The 10,915-nt window shown below is 37.0% G+C and overlaps 1 protein-coding gene across 4 annotated transcripts in view; it reads right to left on the bottom strand.

Moving 5' to 3' along the window:
* Positions 1-774: 774 nt before the first annotated feature.
* The window catches only part of LOC106062445 (thiosulfate sulfurtransferase-like), a 65,892-nt gene continuing 55,751 nt past the window's right edge, over positions 775-10,915 (bottom strand). For 3 of the 4 annotated variants that reach the window (XM_056028637.1, XM_056028636.1, XM_056028638.1), the window contains exon 2: positions 775-1,906. In XM_056028637.1, the coding sequence (XP_055884612.1) occupies positions 1,028-1,903 (876 nt within the window). In that variant the 5' untranslated portion in view covers positions 1,904-1,906 and the 3' untranslated portion in view covers positions 775-1,027. Of the gene's footprint in view, positions 1,907-7,324; positions 7,432-10,915 lie in introns of those variants that run through there. The other variant, XM_056028639.1, reaches the window with a different exon arrangement.

The raw sequence follows: 10,915 nt of genomic DNA, 5'->3' as shown, positions 1-10,915 counted from the left end.
CTGCTCTAATCCAATGTAAATATTCGTTTGATCGTAAGGCGCTATTTTGCGTTTGTTCTAGTTTCTTTATGTTTTCTTGAGTTCCAAATAGAGAACCCATTTCTAATAATGGCCTAACCAAGGTTAAATAACATTTTAGTTCTATGTACTTATTTGATTTGTAAAAAAATATTGTAATAAACTATAAATTTAATGCTAAGTTTGATTTTTTAATAATTTTGCTAATATGGGGGTTCAATAGTAACTTCATTTATCATAACACCTTGATACGTTAAGTAAATGTGTTATCGGTTAACCATGAATAAAATATTTAGTCTTTAATTGTGTTAGATTTGTTCTTTTTTTTTTTTTTTGTTACTCTTAATAACTGGCATTTTTTTTGGGTGAAAAGCCATGCTCCTATTTGATTTCCATTTCTATAATTATACAGATTCTCTTTGTAAACTTTCTTGTGTTGTTATTATTGTGCAATCTTCTGCTAATAAGTTTACTTTTGTTCCTGAACTAATGCTAGTCGGTAGACACTTATGTAAATCAGAAAGAGTATCGGAAAAGACTTTTATTTGAAGTACACCTGAGTTCACAGTTAATGGTGTAGATTTGGAGCCATTTAATAGTACAGTTTGTCCTCTTCTTAAAAGGAAATTCTGAATCTATTGATGTGGAAATTAGTGAAAAAAAAATTAATGTAATTTTGCCAGTAATAAATCTTACATTTAAACTAAAGATAATACTACAATAAGCTAACATAATAAATGAAGTCATAAATATTAATCACATTAAAGTATTTTTCTTTTTCAAATAGAAATGTTAATACAAAGTTTATAATATCTATATTGGATTTCTCATGCAAAATTGTATTCAAACACAGGCCTAATAAAACAGCTGTGGCGGCTCAGTACAATCTTCATGGTACACTGTATTTGAGAGAGAAAAAAAAGTTACATGTGCGCACCACAGAAAAAAAAAAAGTTACATGTGCGACCACAGAAAAAAAAAACGGGAATTCCAATTAATATCTCGAGCATTACGTTTGCATCCGTTGAGGTTCTCGTATCACGTGATTGGGATCTGCCAGGACGCTCCACTCCAACCACGAGCCATTGTACACGGGCAGCTTTTCATTGCCCAAATTGAAGGCCGCCATCACCATGGCGCAGGCAGTCATTCCCCGTTGACAGGTGGCCACGGTTGGTTTGGTCATGTCAATGCCAGCGGAAATCATCATCTGTTTCAAGTCCGGGTCTGCCTTGAATGTCCCATCTTCGTTGAAAAAGTCCGTGAAGGGAATGCTTTTAGCTCCAGGCATATGCCCGCCTGACTTGTCTTCCGCCGTCGGATAGAAGCCGCCAGACTTCGGTCTGGTGTCCACGATCTGAGCACGCTTGTTTTTGACGATGTCCTCCATGCCCTTGAAATCGACCAGCAGATCGTCTCTGAACCTCACCTCGAAATCGGATCTTTCCGGAGCCTCGCTTGGGTCTCGGGTGACGTCGTTGCCTTCGCGTTGCCACTGTTTCATCCCACCGTTCAGCATGGACACGTTGTCGTGCCCGAACAGGCGAAACAAATACCAGGAGCGTACGCTCGAGCGGGAGTTCAGGCTGTCGTAGACGACGACATGAGATCCATTCCTGATGCCTAGCTCCTGGGCGTAATCCCGAAATGTCCTCGGGTCTGGAACGGGGCAGTCGATGGGAGAGTCTGGGCGCTTGCTGCTGATCTTCTTCAGGTCAAAGTAAAGGGCGCCACTAATGTGTCCCTTGGAGTAAAATTCTTTGTGGCCGTCGATGTGAGGCTCTGGCACCCAGGACGTGTCGAGGAGGACAGGGCGTGAGGCCTGCAATAAACTTTTACGAAGCCAGCCAGAAGAAACAAGGGCCGCAACTCTTTGTATAGTCATAGCCTAGTCAAGAAAAAAAAAGAAAAGTTATTGCAATAACAAAAGATAAGATGAATGTTTAAAAAAAAAACGAACAAAAAAACAAGAGATACAGAAGATAATTTTCCCCCTTTGATTACTGTTCATTCATAGACATATGACCAGGGCCGGTCCTAGAGATTGCGGGGCCCTATGCGAAACAGATTGCGCAGGGCCTAGTCTGTGTAGGGATAAGGATAATGGCTAATAAGAAAATTAAGATTTTTTGTTAGAAAATAAATTCCTTTTTGCATTTTATTCGTATTTTACTAGTATAAAATCAAATTAACTTTACGAGACATCTACAATAGAAGGTAGATTTCCAACATAAAACCGATAAACATTCAGATCTGCCTTTTAGATTTACTATAGACTATCAAAATATCGCTTTTGATTTTTTTAAGAGATCGAGATCTTTTAGATTTACTCTAGACCAGTTATTCCCAAAGTGGTCTATATAGACCCCCAGGGGTCTACGAAGACTTCCAAGGTGGTCTACGAAAGTGAAAAAACAAATTGGGGGTCTATGAGATGTCCACGGGGGTCTACGATAATAGATTTCATTTAAGCACGTTGTGACTTTAATATTTACATCCTATTAATTTAATTCTTCACACTAACATAATGTGTGCATAAGTTAATCCTTTAAAAATTTATTTTGCTATTCAAACGAAAAATTGTTGTATTTAATTTCAATAATTATTTAAGTAACTTAATTGTGTCTACATGTAAGTAATGTTTAGCAAAAAGAAATGTAAACTGTATAGCGTTGATTATTTAAAATTGTTCATTCCTTCCTTATCAAACAAGCGGTTGCCAATTGCCTTTTTATGGCGATATTAAACTAATTACGCTTGAGAATCAACTGAGACAATGTCACCCTGACAAAAAAAAATTAGAAAAACTTAGACCCACAAAATCTCTTCGACATCATATAGAGAAGATCATGGTTTGTGGGTGTCTTACGCTATCTGTTTACTTATAGCAAAATAGGCGCTTGGCTACTGAACCTGGGCTCCTGGATTCGAATCTCTGTGAATTTTTAATTTCATGATTTTTAAGGCTCCCCTGAGCCCACCCAACTCTAATGGGTACCTGACTTATGTTAGGAAAAGTAAAGGCGGTTGGTCGTTGTGCTGGCCACATGACACCATGCTCGTTAACCGTTGGCCAAAGAAACAGATAATCTTAACACCATCACAAGATCTGAAAGGGAAACTTCACTTTTTTATGACAAAACACGTAAAACATTAAAGGTAAAACATTGATTTTACCAGCGTTGTAGTTGTAAACACTGTTTCACACAAACCTACACCTGGTATTATTAAAAGAACTGCTTTAAGCAACACTACAGTTCAAGGACACGTCGGTGGCATGAGTTATAAAATTAAAAGCTTATTATTCTTTGCAAACGACATATATACAGTTTGGGATCAGCGGTGTCACAGGCTATGACAGGGTGTAGTGATGTGTGTTGCAAACTGCATTAGAGTCGCCGGCTCCTTTCTTTTTTTTTTACTCAGGATTGACCCACAAAACCTTTCCCATGTTTGAATTTAGTTGCAAGGCTGGAGAGTTTTGAATTCAGTTTTACTTCGGCTAGGTGGGTAGCCAGCCAAGGCTAATGAGCCCTTCATGCTTGACGCTTACTGGCTTCGCCCCTTCTCCTGATAGTGATAACATGTTTGAGGACTCAATATATGAGCAACACTTGAAAGATCAAGAAATACGCCAGAAACTGCTCTTTGCGAAAACTTTATTAATTAATATTTAATGTTTGAAGCACTACTTCATTGAACAACAAATTCCTATTTGAAACACAACATCTGGAGCAACGGATGATAAACCTGCAAAAAGACATTTCCAGTGTGTCTGGTGATTCCTGCAGTACATATTAATTTTTATTTTAATTGGTTTCAATTTGAATTTTATCAATAAAAAAAAAAGATAGATCTCTATAATTTAATATGTAGCTTTAAATTACTTTTTCACTTTTCAACTCACTACAGATAGAAATTAGTTGTAAAACAATGTTGTTGAATTTGAAAAAAATTGTAAGTTAAACAGGGGGTCTACCGAAAACCAGAAAACAAGGCAAGGGGTCTACGAGAGAAAAAAGTTTGGGAACCACTGCTCTAGACTATCAAAATATCGCTTTTGATTTTTTTTAAGAGATTGAGATAGATTTAGATCTATATTTGTATGCCAGTGACTATTACAGTGAATTAAGTATTGGAACTTACTGTTTTGGTTACAATTCGCCCTATTATTTTTATTACATGAAAGCTGAGAATGCCGTTTTATTTTTATCGCGACTAGGATTGGTGTTTTCCATATTGAATGACACACCGAAATTACAATTTTGTCTATTTTTCAGAACATGTTTTGAATTTTCAGAATATTTTATTTCAGGAGATTTTCATATACTTTTCGTATACTTTGCAATTTCAGGAGATTTTCAGGAGCTTCTGGAAAATCAGGAGACCGCAGAAACCCTGTTATAAGTTAAAATGGTTTAATTTAATAATTTACTAATAGAGTTAGCGCGGGGCCTATGAAAGTGCGGGGCCCACTGCGGCCGCATAGGTTGCAGTGCCCTAAGACCGGCCCTGCATATGACATTAGTAATGAGGATATCATATGGCCGGCACAATGATTCTTCATTTCAATTTCCATAACAACTGTCAGGTATGCACTAGAGCTCCATGAAGTCAGTGAAAGCGGAGTCCATGCTCTTCATGGAAGTAGACGAGTGGGGGGGGGGGGGGGAATTGCGGCTCAACACTCCCCCCCTCCCCGAAATGAAATTCTTGGCTACGCTCATGATGCTCATAGCCTTAGTTTCCATTCGAATCGAGACTACTATTATTTGAATGTAATCTACTAAAAAGACTTTGAATAACATCCAATGGTTTATTCAGCCATCTTGACTCCAATATAACCGTATGTAGAATTGTTACACTACCATAGCTAAGCATAAAAGAAAATCCAAATAACACGCTGACATCAACAATTATAATCGTACTACGGTCACATAAAACATTAAAGAGACATAAGAATAATACGACAAAGGGAAATAACTCATAAAATTAAATGGATACTTGGTATATCAGCCACACACTGAATCACCAGGCTGTTTCTTTTAAGTTTAGTTTTTATCAAAATGAAAACTAAGATTATGTTCTGTCTGATGTAATCATGTAATCATAATCATCAAACTCAATTTGAGTGAGGGCTTGAGAAGCTCAAATCCTCTCTTGCAAAAGCCCTGGACAGAAACCCTGCTCTAAGTACATACATGTCACCATACAGGTCGAGAATTTGTAATAACTCTGACCTATAGAGACGAAGATATGATTAAATAGATTGTTTTTTTAATTGGAGACACATTGTTTGATATACACGTATTTGAAATGTATGTGATGTTATGTTTATTTTTTTTTTATTCTATATGTTAATATGTTCATCTTTAAGTATTCCTAGACAAATGATTGCCTATAGGCCCTATATTATTTAGATCAGGGGAAGTTGTCTTACATTGAGTATATTTCAATCAGAAGATGAAGGCCGTTTAACTGTCCATGATAGTAGATTTGCTTTCTTTTTTGTTTTAATTTTAATATTTCAATATTTTGTGTTAGTGATTTTCTTTTATAAGTACATGTAGGCATATATAGATCTGCAAAGGCGGCCCCTTTTTTTCCCACTCACAAATGAAATAAATTTAGTTTAATGAAGAGTTGACAGGTTCACAGAGTGCCCAGAACATGTATAATTATATTTTTATATTTTTTTTTACGTAAAAACAAAAGAGCTTCATTTCCTCCTATCTCTGGCCCCAACTAGGCATTCAAATTGACACATGAAGCCGCAGACTTCACGACTTTCCTTTGAAGGAGGAGCCAGACTTGTCAATCATTTCGCGCGCTTCAACAACCTCAACGACCTTGTCCTCGAGATGACGCCGGGTCACCACAAAAAAGGTCATCATCCTGAACGCGATGTCAAACATGGCGGAAAGATTAAACTGACCTTTCACAGATATAACATCGCTCCTATATTTTTGACGTTCAGGTTTAAAGTTGACCTCAAGAAACTAATTAGTTTTGGAGGACCACAAGCATTCTTTCAATTGGCCTGTAATTAATGAAAACCTGTTGACACGTGATTAACTTCATTTAGTAAAGGGACAGAACGATAGTACATGACCTAATGACCTTTCTTATAATCTCGGATACCTCGTCCATCAGGCTATGTAGGACTGCGTTTGATCTAGAAGTATGTCAGCTCGGCCTACAAATGGCTTGCTGATAATAGGTAAACTACTTTTGACTATATGACTCAAGCATTTGTTTCGCTAAAACTCTTTTGATAGAAGGCACCCACTTTTTTTTTTCATGTGTACCTATAGAAAGTACGGCTTAAGTAGCTTCTTAAGATAATGGTGGGGGGTGGGGGGGAGTCCGAAAATTTTAATTAAGGTAGGTAGCTTAACAATCAACCACTCCTTTCCCCTCCCTGGTTAAACTCCTTATTCGCCCCCATTCCCCACAATAATGCTAATTCTTGAACAGAGACACATTTTGATAACTGTACCTGGTCCCTGCCATCAGGTTACCAGCAAAAACTTGATCAGAGCTATCAGGTTAGTTTATTTGTTTGATGGCCTACATTCGAGCTGTGTTACAATTAAATGGCCTATAAGACACAAATGAAATTGAATGGTCACTTACAGCATGTTGTGTGTTTGTTGTTGACAGCCTCTCGCCTTTCTGATCCCCCAACTATTTGCCTACGCCTCTGAGCGTCTAGCCCCACTATTTCTTGCCTCACATCTCCTTTTCTTATGTACAATAGCCCAACAGCTATGTCACACGTCTTCAGGTATGTTTGTATAGGTATTGTGAAAAATAATCACTGCTAGTGTGAGTTATTTGGATAACGATGTAGTATGTAACACTATGACTATTCTCCACTGTTTCATATAGAAGTGTATGACATTTTCGACAAGTAATAGAGATTCAATTAAAAAAGAAATTAATTATAACTTTTTTTTTTTCTATAAAAAAAATTAAATGTAATGTTGAATGTTTTGTTTCGTCAGTTTCGTGGCTGTTGTTTTTTTTTTTTTCCTCAGTCTTTCCTAAAGTAGTAGGTAAATTTTCTGAAACAGACGTTTTATTTCCAAGAGTTACTCCCCTTGTTTTCCACAACTTAATTTAGATCTAGGTCTAGGCCAAGCCAACAAACTGAACTTTTGAAAGAAGAGTTGTCTGCCATTAAAGAAATATAAATACTTTCTAGTATCTCTAGTTCAAGACAAGAGCACTAGGCCTCTACCGATTCGCAAAGTGCCTCTTGCATTTACACGTAGATTATTTTGTGTTAAATGAAAGGTTTTACCTTCTATTGATTACAAAAAAAAATGAATCAGTCCAAGTGTAGATTTGACTCCTAGAGCTCTATATAAAATTATTGTTTATTAAAATATATTTAGTCCGAAAGTTGTCAGAGTTATCTTTTCATTCTGAGTGATGAAAAGTTCTTCCTTTCAAGAGGAATCTTAACTTGTGCAAATCGTCTTCGTAGAGGTCTACCACTCCTAGCAGATCTATTCTTTTAGTCTGACTGCACTTCCTTGTCTATTTGGATGAAGTGCTTTCCATTATTCTATTCCGCTCTGCGCCGTGTTTGTTTTTTCTACCCAACAAATTTTTTGATATTGCATATATTGCTTCTTCTGTCTCGAAAGACAATGGATAAGCCCGGATGACTTATTGATGTTTGTGTCTCTTTGAATCGAGACAAAATCTGATGTGATTAATCAAGCCGATTCTGAAGCGGCTAAGTTTTGCAACAGTTCTTTCATGTGAATGTACCTGTTTTAGGGCTATCTGATCGGGCAGCTTTCTTTCTTCTTTTGTATAAAGCGCTTCATTCCTTTGGCTCTCGGTGAGAATTGTACCAACACGCACTGTCTCCTTGATGTCAAATCTTGTGCAATGTCCTACCAAGTACTTTCATTGATGTCCTAAGATCACGCTTTCAGACAAATCTGTTGGTTAGTCTTGGGCGTCCTTAGGGTCTGACTTCCTCGGCAAGCCCGGCATGGAGAATGTATTTGGGAGTTCTTCCATCTGGCATGCGGGTGACATGTCCGCGCCAACGTAATCTTCGACGTGTCATTAGAATATAGACACTGTACATACTGGTCAATTAAAAAAAATCTCTGATTGGAGACCCGATCCCTCCACAAGGTGCACATTATGAATAACTAGACGAATATGACCCACGCCATACGTCATCTAATGGATTGGATTTAGATATGAGTCAAACATGGCGAATGTTCCTTTCATATTTTTTAGTTATTTTGCCATGAAAATAAAAGCAGAGTGTGGAAATAGGTTTACCCGTTTAGCCGACATTCATATCAAATATAAATTACTTTTAAAACGGGTTTACCCCATTTGTTACAAAGTTTCGTTTTACAATAGAGATATTTTTTTTTTATTCTTGGGGCCCTTCGGTTGTGGGAGGGACATTAAACTTACACTACGATCTCCGCCATGATCTAAGAAGCATTTACGCCAAGTTTTAACAATATTGGTCAAAAGGTTTTGATTTCTATGCGATACATACATGCATACTTTGCATTCAATTTTATATATTAGATAGTAATAATAAGAATAATAATAAGGCGAATGTTTTCGAATCTAAAAAAAATAATAGTTAGAGCGCAGTATTTTTTTCACGTGACCAAGCTGTGACCTAGATACTTTCTAACTCTGAGGCAGACGAAACAATTTTCTGCAGTAGCAGAAGTTCTGTTATCACCCTCTGCACCTATCATTGGCGTTAGAGTTTTCTTTTGTTCTTTAGTCGCAGATCTAGATCTACGTCCCGCGGTGTTGGTGAGAATTCTCAGACAAAAACTTTGTACGTCGTCAAGTGCGGGCGACAAAATCTCTTTCTCGTCTGCTATCACACGCTAACACGAGCTAGCCTCTTTATGAAAACCATAGTTGCAATTCAATTGGTTGGAGATACATTAAACAATGTGGACTGGCAGAAAGTGTAGATAAGTGTTAACGACAATTTTTGTGGATAACTTTCCCTCCTATTTTTTTTTTCGCTCTCCTTTCCCTAAAATAAAGAGAAACAAGTCACGTGACAAAATCAAGCTAAAACTATTTGGGAAGAAGAAAAAAACGAAAGACGAACAATAGTTGGATGACGCAACAGACCGGATCAATTTCACTTTCGCAGATTCTCACAGAAGAGCTAGAAACCGAGACAGAACTTTGTAAAAGAGTTAGCAGTGGAAACCAATCCCCCACCTTTCCCCACAGCTTGGGGTTATGAATCGGGCGAGGCGAAAGATGTTCGACTTTAGTTTAACTCTTGAACAACTATGACGTTGCAATGTCCCAATACATTAGACCAAGATTTGTAGCCTATGGATGATATTAAGTAAATAATTAAATCTCATGGCTGCAATTTCTATTAGCATAATTATTTGCTTATTTTAAGAGACTATTTCTGAGGACAAAGGGGGAGAACGCTTAAACGAGTTCTGTTAATGTTTTCAACCATTTATACAAAACTTATATCAACTCATTCTTCCTGTGAGGAATCGTGTACACGTTAGTTCTCCCACATTCCAGTCTCACATTAAGTTGAAAAACACACACAAAGAAACAATCATTGAGTGATAATAAATTAATTTTTGTTTTATATACGGCCTACTTAGCTAAGGGGAGATAAACCTTATGTTGAAAAAAAGGTCGTTCAAAAAAAATTGTAACTAAAAATAGACTATACAATTTTCTATAAGTACTTGGATTGCTCAGTGGCTAACATGCCGGCCTTCCATCCTGGAGGCTTGAGTTCGAATTCAGACTCGAGCAAGTCTTTTTTTTTTAATTGTTTTTGAAAGTGCAGCCCGGAAACCTTCTGCCAGATACCCCCTCCCCACTCCACTGGTCCTCAAAAGTTATTGGACCATAGCTCACTGAGCATTCTATACGCATTAAAGTTGCGTTAAACAAACCACAATTAATAGAAATATTTCCAATCAAACAAATGTATTATTATTAGTCCAGATCTACTAAAAATTAATAACATGATTGATTACAAATAATTTCAATGCTATTTCGCTCAACATAAGCTCTGCTGTTGTTGATGATGTTGTCTTTAATTGTTAAATCTATTTTATTTATTATTATAATTCAAGTATACTTTTTTTGTTATTTTACTTGTCTTTAAGTTGAAAAAGAATACGACCAGTTGTGTTTGAAGTGCTTTGTTTTTTTAATCCTAGGGTCAGCTTTGTTTACATTAGTAACAGGAGGAGTAACTCTTAAGTCTTATTTTGGTTCAAGTGCAGGTGGTGCTTCTGGTTTGAGTTTCTTTAAACAAAAAGGTGGGGTGTTTTTTTTTTTTTTTAGAAGTTTAGATTCATACAGTTAGACTGATGTAAGTATATAAGTATGTAAGATAAGTATATGGGAAGAATAACGTCAAGATTTACAAGTATATCAATTAAATAAGAGAAATAAAAGTAGATCTATAGAGGGAATACAGAATAGTAAGTAAAGTATAACAAAAATGCACCCCCCCCCCACTTTTCAGACCTTGCGATCTATAAAGCAGATGATGTAAAGGTCACATGTTTCTGTGGTCCACGGTTAAACGACACTGTCATGTGGCCAGTACAACGACCAACCGCCTTTACTTTCCCCAACTAATTTCAGGTACCAATTAGAGCTGGGTGGACTCAGAGACGCCCTAAGGATCCCGAAATTCAAAATCCCAGTCTTCACTGAGATTCGAACCAGGGATCTCCGTTTCGGAAGCCGCTTTACCAGCCAGCAACCATTCTTCCCAAATAAAAAAAAATGTGAACAAAACTATAGTGAGAAATGGGACAAGCGTGTCTGTGAGGAAAAATTAGTCCTTGTTAATTGTAAGCCTGAAATTAGAGTTGGCCTCAGT

Source organism: Biomphalaria glabrata, chromosome 5, assembly GCF_947242115.1.
Source record: "Biomphalaria glabrata chromosome 5, xgBioGlab47.1, whole genome shotgun sequence".
NCBI lineage: Eukaryota > Metazoa > Mollusca > Gastropoda > Planorbidae > Biomphalaria > Biomphalaria glabrata.
Note: the sequence above shows the minus strand (reverse complement) of the source record. Positions and strands in the feature narration are given on the sequence as shown.